We start from the raw sequence: 22,050 nt of genomic DNA on the forward strand, positions 1-22,050 counted from the left end.
TACTAGCACCATGAGGCATGTAATAGGCTTGAACCAGTCCACACTGCACCACTGCAACCCACAACAGTAAAGGTTTCAACTCCAGCTTAACAGTAGAGTGATACCTAAGGAATCCACACTGAAGGTGACTGAGAGGTTTTCTGGTTTAGAATGTCCATACTAAGTATCTGTTGAGCATTTGTTCTGTTGTCTTTGATGTACAACTGGTAAGTGTTACACTGTGACAATAACTACAGCTGATGTGATCCTACCCGAGTTCTAGAATGGGGATCACGACTGCTTCTCTACAAAAATCACTATCTTGTTCCACAGATCAGATTCTATTAAAGAGCCTAAAAAGTAGTTCTTTAGATCAAATTTCACATGTTGCTACATATTGCACACCACTTTGGCTCTGGCATTGTATTACCAGGCAATGACAACACAGGTTCAAACTCTACCATAAAAGAGTGGTGTTTGGACTTCATCTACAGTAACACTGAAGAGTACACACTATTACCCATCTGTCACTAACAGCTAAATAGCACTCCTTGTTCCACCATGGGCCTGGCCATCTGCCAGTTTCAACACACAACTTCATGATATGGACATCAGCAGTTTTCTAGATCACAGTACTGACACATTCTATCATGTAACGAATTCTGGATTTGTATTTGAATACAGCCAGATTCTGACCAGCATACAGTTGGTTTCGTTAAATATCTGTTTATTTAGTTTGGTGGCAGATATTGATGTTTCCAGTATGGGAATTCAAATGGCAAAGTGGTCACTAGAGTGTAAGTTCTCTGCCATGTTTCAGACAAGAGTATTAGATAGCATAAGAGAGCAAATTAGTATTAGAATCGGAATTTAAAAGAGCTTTGGAGGACTTACAGTCAAATAAGGCAGAAGGGATAGATAACATTCCATCAGAATTTCTAAAATCATTAGGGGAAGTGGCAACAAAATGACTATTCACGTTGGTGTGTAGAATATATGAGTCTGGCGACATACCATCTGACTTTCGGAAAAGCATCATCCACACAATTCCGAAGATGGCAAGAGCTGACAAGTGCGAGAATTATCGTACAATCAGCTTAACAGCTCATGCATCGAAGCTGCTTACAAGAATAATACACAGAAGAATGGAAAAGAAAATTGAGAATGCACTAGGTGACGGCCAGTTTGGCTTTAGGAAAGGTAAAGGCATGAGAGAGACAATTCTGACGTTACGGCTAATAATGGAAGCAAGGCTAAAGAAAAATCAAGACACGTTCATAGGATTTGTCGACCTGGAAAAAGCGTTCGACAATATAAAATGGTGCAAGCTGTTCAAGTTTCTGAAAGAAGTAGGGGTAAGCTATAGGGAGAGACGGGTCATATACAATATGTACAAAAACCAAGAGGGAATAATAAGAGTGGACGATCAAGAACGAAGGGCTCGTATTAAGAAGGGAGTAAGACAAGGCTGTAGCCTTTCGCCCCTACTCTTCAATCTGTACATCGAGGAAGCAATGATGGAAATAAAAGAAAGGTTTAGGAGTGGAATTAAAATACAAGGTGGAAGGATATCAATGATACGATTCACTGATGACATTGCTATCCTGAGTGAAAGTGAAGAAAAATTAAATGATCTGCTGAACGGAATGAACAGTCTAATGAGTACACAGTATTGTTTGAGAGTAAATCGGAGAAAGACGAAGGTAATGAGAAGTAGTAGAAATGAGAACAGCGAGAAACTTAACATCAGGATTGATGGTCATGAAGTCAATGAAGTTAAGGAATTCTGCTACCTGGGCAGTAAAATAACCAATGACGGACGGAGCAAGGAGGACATCAAAAGCAGACTCGCTATGGCAAAAAAGGCATTTCTGGCCAAGAGAAGTCTACTAATATCAAATACCGGCCTTAATTTGAGGAAGAAATTTCTGAGGATGTACGTCTGGAGTACAGCATTGTATGGTAGTGAAACATGGACTGTGGGAAAACCGGAACAGAAGAGAATCGAAGCATTTGAGATGTGGTGCTATAGACGAATGTTGAAAATTAGGTGGACTGATAAGGTAAGGAATGAGGAGGTTCTACGCAGAATCGGAGAGGAAAGGAATATGTGGAAAACACTGATAAGGAGAAGGGACAGGATGATAGGACATTTGCTAAGACATGAGGGAATGACTTCCATGGTACTAGAGGGAGCTGTAGAGGGCAAAAACTGTAGAGGAAGACAGAGATTGGAATACGTCAAGCAAATAATTGAGGACGTCGGTTGCAAGTGCTACTCTGAGATGAAGAGGTTAGCACAGGAAAGGAATTCGTGGCAGGCCGCATCAAACCAGTCAGTAGACTGATGACCAAGAAAAGAGAGAGAGAGAGAGAGAGAGAGAGAGAGAGAGAGAGAGAGAGAGAGAGAGAGAGAGAGCAAAGTGCTGTGCAGCTTTCGGTGATATGTGTGGAGTGCTGAAGTGTGCTCATTTCCCTGTACTGGGTAGGCAGATATCATTTGATAAGAGGAACTTCTCCACAACTCAAACCCTGGGGCAAATAGACGTAGAGTCCCACAGAATATAATGCACATTACGATCCCTGAGGAAGAGAAAGGGGATGGGTGTGATCATGTATGAAGTCCTCAGGAACTTCATTATCCACACATTCATGAGGTACCAGGTCAGGGACTACAAAGTTATTCTTAATGGTGTGTAAGCCTGAATGCTTACTGCTCAAAGGTGGCTGGTGAGGGTAACAGGTAAAGAATGGTGTGCATTGTGGATGAATATTGCTCTCTCACTGTACGTATAATCCTTCTAGTGGATGGGGCAACCTTTCAATAAATGACTGAAAGTTTGAAACACATCTCGCGTATGCATAGGCTCAGGTTTAGTGCAAGGTTTCTTTGTATTTTGTCTTATCTGGATGTGGATTTTGCCTTTTTTGTTGGTGAAGCAGGTTGTTTGGAAAATGTTCAACTACTTTGTGCATCGTCCTTTGTGACCAAGAATTTTCTCTGGTGATTACCTACGGAATTTACATGGAGTTCTAACACTGAACAAGATGAACCTGTTCAATGGCTATCTTTCACACATATGCCATATGTTGCCTTGTCATTTCACCTGTGAGAAGTGACAACATCTCTAGCATTTATGGCACCACATTGGTCTGGGCACCTTCAGTTGAATAAATCTGGACTTAACATGCTCTGGAGGGATAAGCAAACTGAATGTAAAGATAAAAATGGAAATCTATGGCAGGTCACAATTAACTCTCCTCAACATGTTTCTAGTTTCTGTTATGCCTTCATTTCCCATCCTTTCCATGGTTCAGTGATGTCCATGTCTAAATTATAACATACTTACTGAAGTCAAAAGAATTGTGCTTTTCAACTGCAATGGCATAATGACCAAAATTCTAAACAATCCAGGGGTGTGGTCATTTGGTGACACATAGTAGTTACAACCAAAAGCATTTTGCTGCACAGCTGTTTGGCAGCTTTTACAATTTTAGCAATACTTTCCAAAGTTTTGTTGATGTACAAGGGGGGCTACATTCCCAAAAGACTCCTCTTCTCTCTTTATCACAATGAAGATTTTTTGACACTATAATGCCCTGTCACAATGATCAAGGTTTTATTTTGATAATGTAACACTGGAAATACTATTCTGTCAAGTTTTCTTTCTTGTTTGTGTATTAGTTATCTCTGTAACAGCCCACCAGTACCACTGAAGCATTTATTTTTGTGTTTATGAGGATCTAAATGTATTCTAATGAACAGTTAGGTACCTGTACACTACACCCATGCACAGCCATCTTACCTGCCTAAGCCTTATACAACTAGGGTGTGGAAGGTTTCCTGGCCAATATCCATTAATGACTGTTTTGCCTACACAGCCACTGATGTGCAGCAAAACTTAAGGCTGAGATGTTTTTTTGGGGTTTGTATCATTCTCACAAATTGGATAGTTACATAAAGCCCCTCACTTTCTGAAACACACATTATTCCATCATCACACCCTATAGAGTTCACTGTAACACATTCAAAGTTTGCAATGATAGATAACCTGCAGTGCTGATCAGCCCACAGGTTGGGAACAACAGGTTCAGTATTACTGTGACTGGAGTTTGAAAGATCTGATTCAATGAACCCACTGAGGCTGTGCTGACCACCATGAGGCTGTCAACAGCAGGTCACCTAGCATGGATGGAAGTCAACAATGAGGAAATGGGCAAGTGGAGATGGCACTATAGATAATCAAATCCAGCCAGTAACCCAGAGAGTGAGACCAAGATGTAGCAAAATGGAAACCACAAAACAACAGTGCATTATGACTAGCAACTTTGTGTGGCAATGGGGCAAGGCGATGTTAATGCTAATGTATTAACAACTCTGTAAAATGCCCGAGTTCCAATTCCATGCTGTTTGGCACAGGTTTACAAAGTTTCTGGGTCAAGATACCAGAGATATGATGGTACCTGGTTATCACAGACTGGGGTTCTGAGGGAGTAGTAAAAAGACAGTCAGAAATTAAACTTAGAGCAAGGAAAGGAAAGTAACACTTGGCAGCCTGTAAGTGCAAGATCCTACTTTTAGGTGTAGCTGCACAAGTATGAATGAAAATTATTTTCATTAATGTCAAAACCAGTCATGTATACATATCCTGTAAACTGATTCATTCCACATCATTTCAACAAAAGAATCATTCAAATGATCTTTCAATTTGTAACAAATTGGCTAGCAAATGCTTGGGATGCTGTATCTGCTGCACACATGCCCCCCCCCCCCCCCCCCACACACACACACAAATATAAAGAGTTTTAAGCCACCTCTTGGCTGTGATGAGTAGCATCATAAGTAGCAGTATCTATCATCATATATAAGGTACTTGAGACTGGAGTAGGGTAAGATCAATTACATGAAAGTGAAGATCAATGAGGTGCAGGATTAAAAGCAACAGTTAGTCGCCTATGGTCAACCTAGGTGCAAGATTAGCTCTATGCACCCTCACACAACTCCCTATTGCCGTCTAGTCACAGGTATATCTGATGCGAACAAATATATGACCAGATGAGAAAATATGAATGCCATATAACAGATGTGCTGCAATTTGTGTGCTGTGTTATAAAGCGATAAAACTAATCTGCTCTGTGGCCAGTCATAAATTCTGCAACCTGAATGCTGAACATGCTGCACACAATAGCAATGACTTCAACAGCTTCTTTAGTACCTGTGCCATTTTGGCCATCTACCCCAGCACTAGATCCACTGAACACTGCAAATAGGCATTGCCCTTCAAACATGTTCCTTTCTTACAATACACCTATAGTCCTCAATTCATTGCAAGTCCAAGTTTTTTTACATCCACAACTTGGAAAGCCAATGCAATGGGCTTCGACACCACATCCAACGTCATGGGACATTGTTGTCCAAAATTACAGGAAGCGTACTGAAGCCTCATCATGCACACACCCCACGATTCAACTGACAGGGGAACATTATGTAATAGAAAAGACAGTGGATCTCTCAGTAAGGTGAAGTATACCGATCCAGTCCGTCGTAGATGGTCACTCATAATGCCATACTGTACACTGAATCTGAACCACTGAATCTGAACCAGCACTAACGAACTAACTAACTAACTGATGATTAGTGGTAGCCACACTGTAGGGTAAGTTATGATGCCATCTTGTCCCAATAAGGCCTCATCAGTGAACAAAATGGATGACATGTACAATAGTACATAATCGGCCACAGACATAATTCTGCCTGTGGCAGTCCCTTATAGCCCATGCATGTGTTACTTGTACAAGACATAAATAAGTAGAGATTGATTCAAGGGCATGTGACTGACATTCATTTCGTGGCCTACTTTTTTGTGATCACATTGATTTATTGACTTATGAACAATATGACAAAACACAACAAAACACAGCACAAAACACACACACACACAGCAGTTACTGACCCATCAGTGTTCTGCACGAGCCAGTACAAATGAAACAGTATCAAACAAAAATCCAGTGTTTCCTTGGTTCAGTGTCATAAGACATACAAGCTGCTGGCTTCACAAAATTCTGATTTTTCATGACAATTAACCAAAGCTCTATCTCAATGAGTTACAATAGATGCATGTTTCATGTTTTTTCAACAATCTTTTCAGGGTGTACATTTTTATTTAGTGAATAACTATAGCCAAAATGCACACTATTTTTGGAAGGTTTAGTCTTCTATGCTGTCTGACATTCTGGTGAATGTTAAATGTTTGTTTACGTCTGTTTTCTGTCCTATTTCAAACAGCAGCATATGGTCACTGCAGCATGTGTTAGTTCTTCAGATGAGATAGTCAGTTACTGGTAGTGAAGAAAACAAAATAATTTTACTGAATGATGTGTTTAGCATCTACTGCTCGAATCTGACATAATGAAAAAGGTATACTGCACAGGGATATCTACTGTACACACAGACACATCATTTAGTGGAAAAAGTTTCCAACGTGATTTGTGACTGCAGCTCAATTTTTGATCAATGAGGTATTTAACACTCAGATTTCTCTAGCTTTCTATTACTAGATTTTTTCCTCCTGATCTGTATCTTTGCATGAACCAAGCTTCACCTTTGTTCCATAAAATCCAAGGGGAACAAATTATGACAAGAAAATCAGTTCTCAACCACTGACTTACATATGTTTTGGAGAGAAATATTTCACATTAAAATTAATTGTGGCAGGTTACATAATGATTAACACAATAAATTATTCCTCTAGCCAAAGGAAAAAAGGCAGGAAAGGACGATTACAGTTCTCAACAATACCATTAGTTATGGGACACAAGCTCAGATTATGCAAGGAAGGGAAGGAAAATGGCCATGCCTTTTTCAAACAAGCCATTTGCCTTTGGAAATTTAGGGAAATCATGGAAAACCTAAACCAGGATGGCTACACAGGGACTTGAACCATTGTCCCCTGTATGCGAATTCATTGCGCTAACCACTGCGCAACGTCAATCAGTTACTGTAATCAGTCATACCAATGGATTTAATGTACAGCACAATACTTCTAGTAGTATAAATAGAACTTTTTTATATCATAATTTTGTACACACCAAGATACTCTGTGCAAATGATGTAAAGTTGTACAGAAAAAAACCTGGAGATTTTACATTCTATGTCACAGGCTCTGGAAAATAAAAAGATATTGTAAATACGATAATCTGATATAAGAGTGATGCTCTGTCAGTGATCAAATTAATACAAACAAACAAATATATAAGATAAAATGTACCTGTGTCTCACACTGAGTGTGTCAAGCCGCAAACGAAGCTCTTCCTCTCCATCCCTGAGCAGCTTCTCAGCCTCTCTCTTCGTGTCCTCCTCCTTGTCCTTTTCTGAGGCAGCTGAGCTGGATCGTGACTGTGTCTGTTGGCGACCACGAAGAGAACGCCGTGCCCATCGTCTGCGCATGGGGGATCCCAGGAGTTCTGCCTCTCCATGGATGTGCAAAGCACTGAGATTCTCTGTAGATCGGCTGGCCAGAATGTGCCGTACATCCACTGGACTGAGAATGCGTGGAGAGCTCCATGGTGAGCACTGCTCCATTATGAATGAGACAAGTATAGTTAAGTAAGTCACTTTCAGAACATATTAAGTGAAAAAGTTTGCAATGATAGCTACACACAGGTAAAAAAAAATCTGAAACATATCTTAACAAGATTGTGAGCATTTTTGACATTAAAGGCAAAACCATGCTTAAAAATTCCATAAAAGGTGAATGTTACATTATAAATAAGAAAACTTAACTACCATATGATGTCCATGTGTCATAAACAACTATGACAAAGAATCTCGGCACCATACACGTATCACTCTCAGTTGAGCAGTTTGCTTTTAAATAACACAGTACATGAATGTTTTATCAGTAAATTTTCAAGTAGTATATAGAACCCATTTATAGGACTGTAACTTATGCTAATAGAATAACTGACAGTTTCAGTTTGTGGTTATGTTTTCAGAGAAATATGAAAGTATTTCTAGGATGAAACTCTAACATTGCAGCTACAACAGTATCACACTCATGTGTATTTATCATTCTTCATTATGTATTTAGTGAGAAACTTCTTATACACTCATGTTCAAGAATAACAAAACACCTTGAATGACTAGAGATAGGATGTTCATTTTCACAGGACATGTGGACTAGTATGTTCTGCAGAAATGGTTAGCATTTTAACCACGTCAGCCCATGGGTTCCAGGTAAAGATTAATATCACGACACAACACCACCTACTGGTAAAATGTGCCTGCGGCTCTCCTTGTCACTATAAACCAAAGTTTTATTACGGCATGGATTACGTGTGCATCATCCACTTCTCCACCTACCTTTGACGAATGTACAGAAGCATGCTAGACAACAGTGGTATATGGAACAATGTCACTGGGGGGACAGGAACAGCACCATACAGTGTTTTTGGATGAATCAAGGCTTGTTTGTTCAAAAGTGATCGCCACATTTTGGATCACCACAGACAGGGGGAGGTGGCATCACAGTGACTACATTCGTACATGACACACAGCACAAATTCAGTGCCTTATGGTGTCGGTGCCACCAGAAACCACAGTTGGTGCATGTCCTGAGCACTGTGATGAGAGTGACCTATGTGATGACATCCTGTGACCTGTAGCCATACCCTTTCTACAGAACACCCTAGAAGTCATTTTTCAGCAAGACAATGCATGACTTCCACATTCACAAAATTTTTACTTGTGTGATACTTTTTTGTGTCACAGAAGAGAATCGAGCATGCAGTGCAAGACTTGTGACATAGTTCCAAGTGGTCTAACAGATCTATGCATTTTGAGGAGCACTGCTTCCACAGCCTTCCTGAAAATTTTAAATGAAGTCATTCCACTTTAGGCTGTTAAAATATTATTTACTGCAATTGAAACTTCAACAAATGGTCATTGTCGAGCATTGTGAAATGTTAGGACCCCTCAAAACCACAAAGTTGTGAGATGCTGGAACATAATACCCAGAAGTGTAAAATCAAATACATCTACCACACCTGCTACATGAGATTTTGACTTAAGTGTTTCTTGTGGATGTTTCTTTATCATCCTGTCTGCTGTTTGCCATTATTCTGAGAGCATTGTGATGTATATTAACATGGTGTATGAAACAGTGAATAGATTTAAACCACCACATGTATTTGATCTTACCCTGCTGGGAACTATGTTCCAGCACATCACAACTTTATGTTTTTGAGTGGATCACATCATCTCACAATGCTTGACAATGATCATGTATCAAATTGCAATCACTATAAATAATATTTTAGTAGCTGAAACTGGATTGACTTCATTAAAAACAATCAATACTGCTGAGTCCACCATAATAACGCAACCTTACAAGCAGAAAACAGTGGGGGCTTTTTGTTTGCCACTCTGCTTCAGATGTTACTGTTTCCATTTTCATTCAGAAACCAGTTTAAAGTGTACATGATACCTTCCTATATCAAATTCAGCCTAGCAGCAAAATTAATTTCAGATAAGTCATGCTAGATTTCTGTGAACCCAATCCTTTATGATTTGGTGTGACTTCTGGGTGTCACAATTGTTGCTAAACAATAATATGTGTGAGACAGGATCAATTAACAAAGTGAACTCCTTACCTTAGTGCATATCCTCTAACATGCATTTTCCCTTCATGGTTACATTTAGATTGCACACAATTTTGCACACATCACACAAGACAGGGGATGAAATCTACACTTCCTGTGCATTGACTCTGTCCAGACTGCAATGCCACCTAAAGATGACTGAACAATACTTGTAACACAGAAGTTATAATTTTTTTCTTTCATGTGCTTGCTTGTCCATGAGTAAAAGATGCATGAACTCTATATGGAGATTAGTCATAAAATTTCAATTACTACTGAAGAGTTGATTAATTAATCAAGATACACAATGGAAAATCTAGGATGGAATAATGACAAGGAGTATCATGTGGTAATTTGTTCTCGGCAACAACAGAAATGTTGCAGCTGTGTCAAGTGAATCCAGATGACATCTTCAGTCATCTTGATTGGCCTGACAAAGCTGTAACATTTTCATTGTTGATTTGCCATCCAGTAGACTGGTGTCATTTAGGACTCTTTCCATTTTATCAGTGAAAACTGGCACATGAAGTCAATGAACTCATTTTCAAGAGCAGTGGACTTCAGGAAACATCCCATCATACTGATTTAGGTTTTAGCAGTTTCTATAATTCTCTCAGGAAAATACCAGAATGGCCATTCAAAAAGGCTTGGCCTATTTGAACCCAATTCTTGCCCAATCAAATCTTCTGTTCTGTCTCACAATCTCGTAACATCTGCACAATTTTAAACTTTGATCTTCCTTTTCCTTTTCATGGATCACAATGCTCCTCCCACACAGTTAAGTTGATGAAAGACTTTTCAAGATGAGGATGTTACCCAATGGCACCCGGCCTCAACTTATGTGAATTTGAATGTTTTATGAATAAACATGCCGAAAGTCCCACTATTTATTAAATAACTGGAGATCATACATGGAAACAGTGACAGCTATGAAGTATTTGGGAATATCTGTCCAAGGACGTTTAGGGTAGAGCAAGCACATGAAACTAGTTGTAGAAAAGGCAGATGCCAGACAAAGTAACACACGAAAATAGTAGTTGGTTTGCCTGATTCCTGAGCACTGTAGCCAATATTGGAACCTATGCAGGTTGAATTAATACAGAATTGTTCACATAAATTTTGTGAAGATAATTTTGAATTCGGCAGGAGAAGATTCATTAATAAGTGCCAATCAAACTACACGTGAAATACACACTATGAAGAATACAATGCAGAGATAGAGTGCTAGAATATCAAATTCATGCAAACTTGGAACAAATGATTTTGAACCCAGATTTCAGCTTTGTCAATGACAGAAGAAAACTCAAAATCAAAAAATAATTAATGTAAAGTAATGAAATTTTGGGAATATATTTGTCTAGGTAACATATTTAAGTGATTAACATTGCAAGATCACATGTTAATGTAAGCACAAGATAAACAATTGCAAATGTAAAATGCTGGTCACTAACAACCACTGTAATCGGCAGAATGTTAAATGTAAACATGCACATGTGCATGCATTGTGCTATACGGGTGCCAAATGTCAGTTTGTGGGATGGAGTTCCAGGCTTGTTTCACTTGGTCGGTCAACACAGGGATGGTTAATGTTGTTTGTGAATAACACTGGAGTTGTCATCAATGATGCCCCATATGTTCGATTGGAGAAAGATCTGATGATCAAGCAGGCCAAGGCAACATGTTGACACTCTGAAGAGCATGTTGGGTTATAACAGTAATAGGTGGGCAAGCGTTATGCTGTTGGAAGACAGCTCCTGGAATACTGTTGGCTGGTTGATTTGGGAGAGACGACCAAACAGCGGGGTCATTGGTACCATGATCTAGGATGTTGGAAATCAAGAGAAGAACAACACAAACAGCACAGTATGTGGAATACTATTCATGAATGGCGGGACAACAGGACGAATCCACAGACTGCCATACAAATTTGCAGTCAGTATGCTTGAGATAACCATGAAAGTACACTTGGTGTCATAGGAAATCATATCCTTACAATAATTCCAAGAGTAGGTCCGGTGTATCTAGCAAGCAGACAGGTTGGGTACTGGCCCTCAACTAGTCATCACTCTGCTGCCAACAACTGCTGCTAAAATTGCTCTGCAGATGCTGTACGATACATCAGACCCATACGCTGAACACGGCAGTCTTTCCACTTGGTAGTGCCACATGGCTGTCTGAAGCCCAGTCTTCTTGAGATTGTACATTCCTGTGACCACTGCAGCCAGCAATCATGTACAGTGGCTTCATTCCTGCCAAGTCTTTCTGCAGTATCACAGAAGGAACCTCTGACTTCTCATAGCCCTATTACATGACCTTGTCAAACTCAGTGAGGTGTTGATAATGGCGTCTTTGTTGCCTTAGAGGCATTCTTGACTAAATCAACTCATCACGTCCAATCTCAAAGGTGAATAAATCAACTCATCACGTCCAATCTCAAAGGTGAATAAATCAACTCATCAAGTCCAATCTCAAAGATAACTAACGCTCATGACTGTTAGAGAGTGTATATAAAGCAAACCTGATTTTAATCCTGATAGTGGCGCTACTAGCGCCAAACGTAAATAGACATCATCTTTCAGATGTAGAAAAAATCGCCTACCAGCTTTCACTGATGTCGCAGAACTCCTTGGTGTTCCGATTTTTTCTCTGTCAGTATAATGCATTGAGACTGGTCATCACTTCACACAGTTTTCTTAGGTTAAGTTGTTGCTGTAGAGTGTCAGTTATTTACATGAATAGAAAACTACATATTCATTTCTGACCATTAATTTTTTTATTTATTTATTTTGTAATTCATATTACTTCATCTGGGATCCTCTATGATCTGCATAATTTTATCTTACTGGACTGGGATACCCACAGTTCCTTCACGGGGGGGGAGGGGTTGGGGGGGGGGGGGGGGGGGGAGCATCTGCATCGGTGCCTTCAGTGAAGTGACTTACAAAATTTGTCAGCTGCTGCAGCCGTTTTCCTTAAAAGTTTCTGTAAGTGGCTCGCTTTTTTCAACAAGTTTTCAGCATTTGAAACGGCTTCTATACGATGCACCAAGGTCATCAGATGAGAACATTTCTGTGATGGGTGATGATAGCTGGCAGCGTGCAGATAACGGGCAGTATGCGTGAGTTTCCGGTAAACACTTTTGGGCAGATGAGAACGACAGGGAATGGCAAGACAGCGTCTGTCTCTACCTCCAGGTCAATTTAATGTTGTTCATGTGGTCAAACTACTCTCCCAAGTTTTCACGTCCATAAGGCCACACAACAAATGTGTCGACGCGATGATGAAAGTTACTAGACATTGCATTAGCCGTGTCTACGCATTCCATTAAGAGGTTGGCAATAACTAGACTTATTTGACTTCACACAGTGACACCTTTTCTCTCGTTGAAATATTCTCCACCATTCAACGGAAAAAAGTTTCATGACATAAATCCTCAAAAGTGCAGTCTAAGAACTGGGAGAGAAGATCTATTATGGAGTCTTTGATGGAAATGCGTATGAATATTGAAAGCCAATCAAAGAGGACCATCATATCTCCTTATCTACGGTGCTCAAATTTAATTCGGCTCATGACGTCTATCGTATTCTTGATACAGTGCACACAGTGACCAACATATGTAGAAAGAAAGCTGGCCAGATGTTTCGCGAGTCAGTAGGGGTGCAAGAGGGAGGAGATTCTTAACGACATTCTTTTCCAGTGATGACTGGTTGAGAAGCTCCGACGTTTTCCTCATTATTGTGGATGTTGGGTTCTGTGACAAATTTTGGTATATGTCGTTTTCCAGCATCAACCTGATCTTCGTGTCAAAGTCAGCATGTTCTATTATGATGACAGCATGAGACACATGGGACTCAAAACTTGACAATGGCTGAGGAGCACTCGACCAAAAGCTTGTGGACATTTAATCACTTGACGCGGTTGGATGCTCAAGAAAAAATCATCAGTAGACATCGCTGTGAAAACATGCATTCGTCAAGCAGGTAGGAGCCACCTTGCTTATTCACTGAGTAAAGTTGATAATTATTTAACACTGTTAAATCACTTGCCCTCAAAGGTACTACTTTGTGCTGTGTGGTGTATATTTTTCTTTCAGATTAAAGTTAATGAGTTATCTTTGTCTAAAATATGAACAGAATAATTTTAGTTGTACGTGAAATACTGTTCATGACCCAAACACAGCAGTGCGTAATTGTCCATTTATGGGTACAGTCATTTACTTTATGAACTATGACAGTAGAAATAGTTATGCTGAAAGGTATTTAATGTACAGTATTGCTTTGATTAATATTTAACACTGCGAACATACACTTATCTTATAGTACTTTTTGTATACATTGATGGCACCTGTAACGTCTTACGAGTGATAATTTCCTCTACGATGAACTTAGCACACACTGTTATAGTTGGTCCTATTGTTCTTTCATTGTAATGTTAAAAAAATGGTTCAAATGGCTCTGAGCACTATGGGACTCAACATCTGTGGTCATAAGTCCCCTAGAACTTAGAACTACTTAAACCTAACTAACCTAAGGACATCACACACATCCATGCCCGAGGCAGGATTCGAACCTGCGACCGCAGCAGTCGCGCGGTTCCTGACTGAGCGCCTAGAACCGCTAGACTACCTCGGCCGGCCATTGTAGTGTTATTGGGAAATGTTAGGAACTGACGACCACACACCATGCTGTAACTTCTTGGTTTAGTCCACTGCAATATACGGTGTTTTGAATTAGGGTAAACTTCGTGACCAAGTAATAACCTCGTGGCTGGGTCCGATCACCTTTTATCGACAAGGACATGAAACGTGACGCGAATTGCCAATACATTTTCTAAATGGGAAGTTTTGGGTTATTGTGTTAGACCACACAGAAATATTTCACAGTGGTATTTGTTGCTTGCTTTCTGAGGTCACTCACAGTTTCTGTAAGCATTTAGCTAAAGCGATGGTGAACACTGACCCTGCATGTGAGGCACTTACCATTTGCAGTTTCATACCAACAATTGATTGAGGGCCTCCGATTTGAAAAGGCGACAGGGGGTGGGCCTCAACTCAAGGTTCCATCGATTGTCGAGTCTTGACTGGAGACTTTTAAACCATAAATTTGGACAACATGGTCCAGAGGAGAACAGTGATCTGATGATACAACTGGGTTAACACAATAGTCTATAATTTCATTAAGATGGGCTTCGACTTCATGTAAAAGTCATATTCCTAAAATGAGCACTATCAGAACAAGAATAGCACAGTTACCGGAAGTCTGATGAGAATAGCGTCAGACGAAAGAATAACGAAGTAGCGATGTAGCATAACTGCTGACTGATGGCTGCAGAGTCACGGGATAATTCGCGCTGAAAACGAACTACATCAGCCCCAGCAAATGATAAACGCTACGCAAAATGTACGAAGTTATCGTAAACTAAGTACGAATATATAGTAACACGTAGACAGATACTGCTTCTATGACAACTTGGGACGACCTATTGGCATACTTCTTTGAATTTCGACCACCATATTGCGATTTCGTATGACAAGCAGGAGCATTCTCATGGTTACCCCAGGCAACCTGACTGCAAATTTGTACGTTAATCTGATGATTCGACCTGTTGTGCTGTCATTCGTTAACAGCATACCACGGGGTGTTTTCTAGCATTATAACGCTCGTCCACATGCCGCTGTTGTAACCCAACATTCTCTACAGAGTATCGGCATGTTTCCTTGGCCTGCTCGATCACCAGATCTGTCTCCAATCGAGCACATAAGGGACATCATCGGACGACAAGTCCAGCGTCATCCACAAACAAGATTAACCGTCCGTGTATTGACCGACAAAGTGTAACAGGCATACAGCTCCATACAAACTGACATCCGGCACCTGTACAACAAAATGCATGAACATTTGCATGCTTACATTCAACATTCTCGTGGCTGCACTTGTTTTACTGTACTCTAATTTCACATTTTAAATGGCTTATCTTGCGCTTACAGTAACTGTAGTCTTGCTATCATAATCCTTTAAGTATGTTACCTAGACAAATATATTGCCGAAATTTCATTACTCTACATTAATTATTTTTTGGTGCAATGGCCCATCCACACGCAACGATCTGTCTTCGCAGATATCTGCATGCAACAGATCGCTCCAAACGTGGTTTGTTCACACGATATAAATCCCAGTCTACTGCTCGCCCGCCATCTGCCTATGTAGAAAAATTTCTGGAGCCAGCGACCAAACTCTCGTACAGTAATATCAAAGTTTATTTCATTTATTCAGAAATGTAAGCAGTTTTATTACGGTCTGTGTTCGCAACTTGTGTTTCTAATAAGTGCAAACAAAATGCGAGAAACAGAAAAACATCAAAATTTTCTACCAGTGGCTGCTTAAGCGAAGGCGTTTTTTAGCAAATAAACTTACTTCACGAGGGCAAGTTCAACAACTGGCGTAATTATTTGAGGATGAATTTAGAAATGCGTAATTATCTTTTGACGCTCATAGCTCCTAGTATATACATCTTGTATAAGGTTCCTAGCAATAGCAGCTACAAGGATCTAGGATTTTCTACGGCAGTTTTGAAAGCTGCATTGAGCGAAGCTATCTACGCTGTGCTGGAGGATGACTTCATGAAAGTAAAGTGCTGTACCGTATTTCTGCCAAATTAGCGACAATATTTTTACTGTTTTAGGCATATTTGAGTATATTCTTAGATGTTATATATGTGGTTCAGTTTGTTTCTAAGTGGAGACTTCCAGTTCCCTGTCTGAAGTACACCGGAAACTTTTACAATTCCATTCTGTATATCTGGCAAGTTTCACTTCTGTTATTGTGGTAGGGAATTCTTCACTTCACCCCTAATTCACTCTTGATATGAACCACATATTATACTACGAGGTAAAAGCAGGCCCCTCTCTCCCACTGGGCACTCCGGGCACGTGCCTAGTGCCCCGCGACCGTTAAGGGCCCCCTAGTTCCTGCCAAATCATCAAACGATAACCGATATTTATTACCGAAAAACAAATTTACTTTGAAAAAAATCGAGCGATGACGACTGACTACAATATCTACTTGCATATTAGCTTTGCGCATTGCACAGTTCTGCACGGAGCGAATAGCGACGTAAAATTAAACGTGACCGACCGACATAAATAATACGACTCGACGATCGGAAATCCCCTGTATTTGACTGCGGTGTTATGACGTTTGTTTTGTTTCCTCTGTGTTTGACTGCAGTTTGCGACGTTTCTTTTGTTTGTAGTTGTTACAGACTGTGCTCTGGAGTATTCTTTGATTCAATCGTCGTTTGCCTGTTTCGTTTTGTGTTAGCGATAATTTTCGGTGTAAAAATAAATACTGAATATAAAATGTCGAAACGATCATATCCTTGTGGCTCTGAAAAAAGTAAAAATCTGTACATCTGGACGTTAATGGAATGTTAATTATCTGAAGTGATCAGAACTATATAATACATCTTTCACTGGAAAACTGACTTAAACAATACAGTGCAAAAATGAACAGGGCAATTTTCCTACCATTGAATATTACATTATATCAGGTACAATCTTATGGTTTTAACCAATGGATGAAGACATTTTCGCCGCGCGGTCTAAGGCGTCTTGATGGGGTCCGCGCCGCTCCCCCCGTCGGAGGTTCGCGTCCTCCCTCGGGCATGGGTGTGTGTGTTGTCCTTAGCTAAAGTTAGTTTACGTTAGATTAAGTAGTGCGTAAGCTTAGGGACCGATGACAGCAGTTTGATCCCATAAGACCTTGCCACGCATTTCCAAAGACATTTCAATAAAAAATGTAAATTTTCATATTTATACTATAAACCAATAATGCAGCTTTAATGTTTTTTGTTTTGACACTATTAGACACACAATCTGACTGTCACATAAGTTCTGTACCTTAGCTTATAAAATTTCAAAAACTACTTTCTGAAGTAGAAAAAGATGACACACCAAAAATCTACAGTAAAAATTTAAATAATATCCTTAAGGTAACTACAATACATCACTGCCAACACAGTCTTCTTTTTTATATTAACCAATGCCCATTCTTTCAAATATAATTTTTAACATATTACCGAACTTTTTCTTGTCATTCGAATATCTTCTAATTTTGTGGTATTCACACAGCATGTGTATCTTGACCTCTATGATGCTGTCGGATCCTAGTTTGTTAATGACGTAATTAACAAAATTTCCCAGCAACCAGTACACAGCGCTATTTTTTGCCTCTGGGAAATACCGTGCTTTAGGCTTGTGTATCAAATTGGCTCTGAGCACTATGAGACTTAACATCTGAGGTCATCTGCCCCCTAGAGCTTAGAACTATTTAAACCTAACTACCTTAAGGAGATCACACACATCCATGCCCGAGGCAGGATTCGAACCTGCGACCGTAACGGTCGCGCGGCTCCAGACTGAAGCGCCTAGAACCGCTCGGCCACACCGGCCGGCCCTGTGTATCAATGACAGCGATATAATCTCAGGGGATGTCCTTGTAATCACAGCTATTTGATCTCGGATCCACTTCCAACTATTCATGTGACCGCTGCAAGTGTATCTATGAATTATTATGTCTACTAGACGGCACTGTTGACATAATTTTTTTTCACAGAGTACGACTGCGTACAGTCTTGCATTGGTGCTAACTATATTGTTAACTTTCTTTTACCATGACGTTTTTATATTAGACGTGAGCACATTAGAACTAATGTGTTTCCAAATCTCAGTCCAATCAATGTTTGGAAACATTGCTTTTCTTTCTGAGGCAAACACCGCTTCCTAAACACACTGTCACATGGACAATTGATAAGGTGCACATAGTGATAGATCCGTATCAAAATTCCTTTTATTTGCTAAACGCTAGACCATCTGGAGTTTCCACTTCAGGCACTTTCTTGTTTCACCATGCCCTACCTGAATCATGAATTTGGACGTATTGGGTGATGACGAGTAGGAGTCCTCTCCTTGTCAGTTATCAGAAGGGCAATGTGTAAACCTTTAACAAAGCAAATATTACAACGGCATCTATCACAAACTCAAGAAATTTTGGCCACATGTTAACACAGTCAGTGCCACAAAAGTAGTGTCAAGAGATTTTTTAAAGGAGGCAGAAATTTAAATATAAAATAGTAAAACAAGAAAAAGACTGCTGAATTATGCACTTAAATGTTCCTTCACAAAGGAAAATCAAGCAATAGTGCTATCATTCAACAGCCATGTCCCTACTATGACTGACATATAAACCAGTACTAGGGGTGTGGGAAGCAACTCAAAACACTAAACTCAGTATGGCCTCATGGTCCTGCCAAATTCTATACAGAATTTTTGGGTGAATTTGACATGCTGTTGACTATGATTTATCACAGATCCCTTGAACAGAGATATGTTGCCATGAAGAAAAAGAGTAAAGATCACAATCACCTACGAAAAATGAAATAGAACTGTTGTGCAGACCTACCGTCCCATACCACATCATTCGATGTAGAGTACTGGAATGTATTCTGAGTTCAAACATCATGATCGATCTAGAACAAATTTATATCCTTCACTGAAAACAGCATTGCCAAAAACATTGATACGAGGCAACTCCAAACGTGTCCTCCACAAACAATTTTCTGTGTACCTTGGATAGAGGAAACCAAGATGATTCGGTGTTCCGAAATTTTTGAAATGCTTTTTATTCAGTAAAACAACAACGCATTTCTCTAAAGAAAATACTTTTCTGTTGGACGTATAAACAGATTCGTGACTGGGTCCAAAATTTCCTGAGGTACGGGACACAGCACGTTATCCTGAATGAGAAGTCATTTACAGACAGTGACGTTATATGTGGTGTGCCCCAGGAGAGAGTAATAGGCAACGGCGGGCTAACAGCATTTAAATAGTAAGTAATAAGACAGTACTTGTTCAAATTCTACATCCATAACTAAACAGAAAGTATTAGTTGCAGTCTCTGGCTCTTCACAGACGATACAGTTAGCAATCAGAGAACTCCATATGGTGAAAATTACAATAACAGCACGTTAAATATTAGTCTGGTGCAAAGACTGGCAACTAGTTCTTAATGTAGAAGAATGCAAAGTTGCTTCTTCACGAAACGAAAAAGAGTGTATCCTGTAGCTAAGAGATTAGAGAGTCACAACTAAATCAGTCATGTCCTCCAAATGTTTGGGAATAACAACGTGTATTGATATACGTGGAATGACCACGTAAGACCAGTTGTAAGCAAGGCAAACTGTATGCTGTATCTCAATTGAATGGTACTAGGAAAACTTAAGTTTGTCTGCAAATTATATTGTACACAAAATACTTATAGCATACACTAGAACAGCACCGTATTCAAGTACGGTCCGTATGAGACTCATTAGGTTGAATTAAAAGGGGACAATGAGTGTGTACAGAGCAAGGCAGACTGGCAAGAATGTGACACAGAAATATAGAAAAATCTTAACTAGCATACACTTTATGGAAGACAACGTAGATCTCGAAGGACACTTTATAAACATTCTTATGGGAGAAACTGAATATTCTTCAGGTTCCCTTATGCATCTATCCTGCAGGGAAAGTACAGATAAAAATTAAAAATTAGATTCAGGCAAATAACCGCTTGCACAGCACAGAAGTGTCCCCAGCAGTCACACCTTCTGTTCTCCAACAGCGGATAGGGGGGGGGGGGGGGTTAGAGAGAGAGAGATAGATAGATAGAGAGAGAGAGAGAGAGGGGGGGGAGGGGGGAGGGAGGGGGAGAGAATGTGTGTGTGTGTGTGTGTGTGTGTGTGTGTGTGTGTGTGCGCCGAACGGCGAGGTAGTCGGCGCCCTTACACTTATTAAAACAAATAAATGTGGAAATGAACTAAAATTTTTGTACATGCGTGCACTCGAAATGACCACATAGTCATTGCATCTCGCATGCACTGAAACCAATTAGGAGGGAAGATAGTTATTCATGCAATTAAAACATAGAGAAAACAAAACATAGAAGATCTACAAGAAAAGCAAAGGGAAAGGTGACTGGCTGACCACTTACATAAAACTTAGGTGAGCCAGACACCCTGTTGACACATTAAAAACATCTCCCTAAAATCTTGATAAAAAAGTTGGACAATTCACAAAACTTTAAAACTCGAACCACATTCGTTTGATCATTACATAAAATAGACTGCAGATCCGCTGGCAATTACGCCGCAGACCGCTGGTCAGCAAATAAAATACAGTCCAAGCACCACACATTCGAGGTTCCTCTCGCTGGAGTAAAAAGCATGTGTTATAGGGCTGTGGCCTAAGCGAAGACGAGTAAGGAGGACGTCGTCCCGTCAATATGGCTGGAAGGAAGTACTCCACGCCCGAGTTGTGGGCTTGACGACACGGAGCTTGTTGTCTGTCACTTCCAGCCACTCGTCTTCCCATCGACATATCACTTTGTACGTCTACATCGAGGTGATAGCATGCAGGGGGATAGCACTACAAAATACCAGAGGATCACGACACGACCCCTTGGCTGCTCGATCCGCCCTTTCGTTCCCCGCAATCCCAGGTGCCCTCGCACCTAGAAGAAAAACATCTTCCCCAGTTGTTGTAGTTGGAGGAGGGCATCCTGGATATTCTAGGTTACTTTATCTGCTTGATGCAAACATTGGACGGAGTAAAGGGCACTCAGACAATCTGAAGAGACGAGAAATCTAACACTGGGAGAATGTCTCATCTGCTCTAGGGCCCACAAGATCGCATGTAATTCTGCGTTGAAGATAGTAAATTCTGGAGGCAGCCTAACCTTGAGGACACGATCCGGGAAAACGACAGAGCAACCAATGGAGTTCCTTACTTAGACCCATCCGTAAAAACAGCTAAAAGGTTGTGGTGCTCTGATAAAATGTCGGAAAATATCACATTAAAAACAGAAGAAGTGCTATCTCGCCTGTACTGCACCAAATCTAAAATCAGCCTGGGCCTCTCCAGTAACGAGAGCGGCAAAAGGTTAAAACTGTGGATTTGGCTACACTGTGAGTGACTCCAGCACATGCTGTATGCGGATCCCAAATGGCACCGTGGCTCGTGGACGGTTAGAAAAAAGGCGCTTCAGAGATGGACTAACAACAGTATGGTGTGCGGGTGAAGTTGAAGCTGCAAGGAACTTACATGCCTGACTCACCATGAGGAGCTGGCGTCTGAACAATGTCTCTGGCTGTTGTTTGGAGGCACCCATTTTTCAGCACTGCTGCTATCGGTAAACGGCTCTGGGTGGCTTCCCATACTTTTATAGACGAGATGGAACGATTGATGGAGTCCAGTAACGCTTGCCATGACCTTTTCTTACTCTCCCTAATGATCCATCGAGCCTTGGCTCTCACGACGCTATAGTCCCTACAGTTGTCTGCTGCCGGTCAGCATTTAAAATGTCAAAGAGCTGCATGCCTTTCCCGGATCGCGGAATG

General features: G+C 40.4%; 1 protein-coding gene across 4 annotated transcripts in view; it reads right to left on the bottom strand.

Annotated features, from left to right (window-relative positions):
• Window positions 1-22,050, bottom strand: part of LOC126298666 (uncharacterized) — a 218,917-nt gene that overhangs the window by 64,345 nt on the left and 132,522 nt on the right. For 2 of the 4 annotated variants that reach the window (XM_049990095.1, XM_049990094.1), the window contains exon 3: window positions 7,248-7,552. In XM_049990095.1, the coding sequence (XP_049846052.1) occupies window positions 7,248-7,552 (305 nt within the window). Of the gene's footprint in view, window positions 1-7,247; window positions 7,556-22,050 lie in introns of all 4 variants that reach the window. The other 2 variants (XM_049990093.1, XM_049990092.1) reach the window with 1 other exon arrangement.

The sequence above is a fragment of the Schistocerca gregaria genome, chromosome X (assembly GCF_023897955.1).
Source record: "Schistocerca gregaria isolate iqSchGreg1 chromosome X, iqSchGreg1.2, whole genome shotgun sequence".
NCBI classification, from domain to species: domain Eukaryota; kingdom Metazoa; phylum Arthropoda; class Insecta; order Orthoptera; family Acrididae; genus Schistocerca; species Schistocerca gregaria.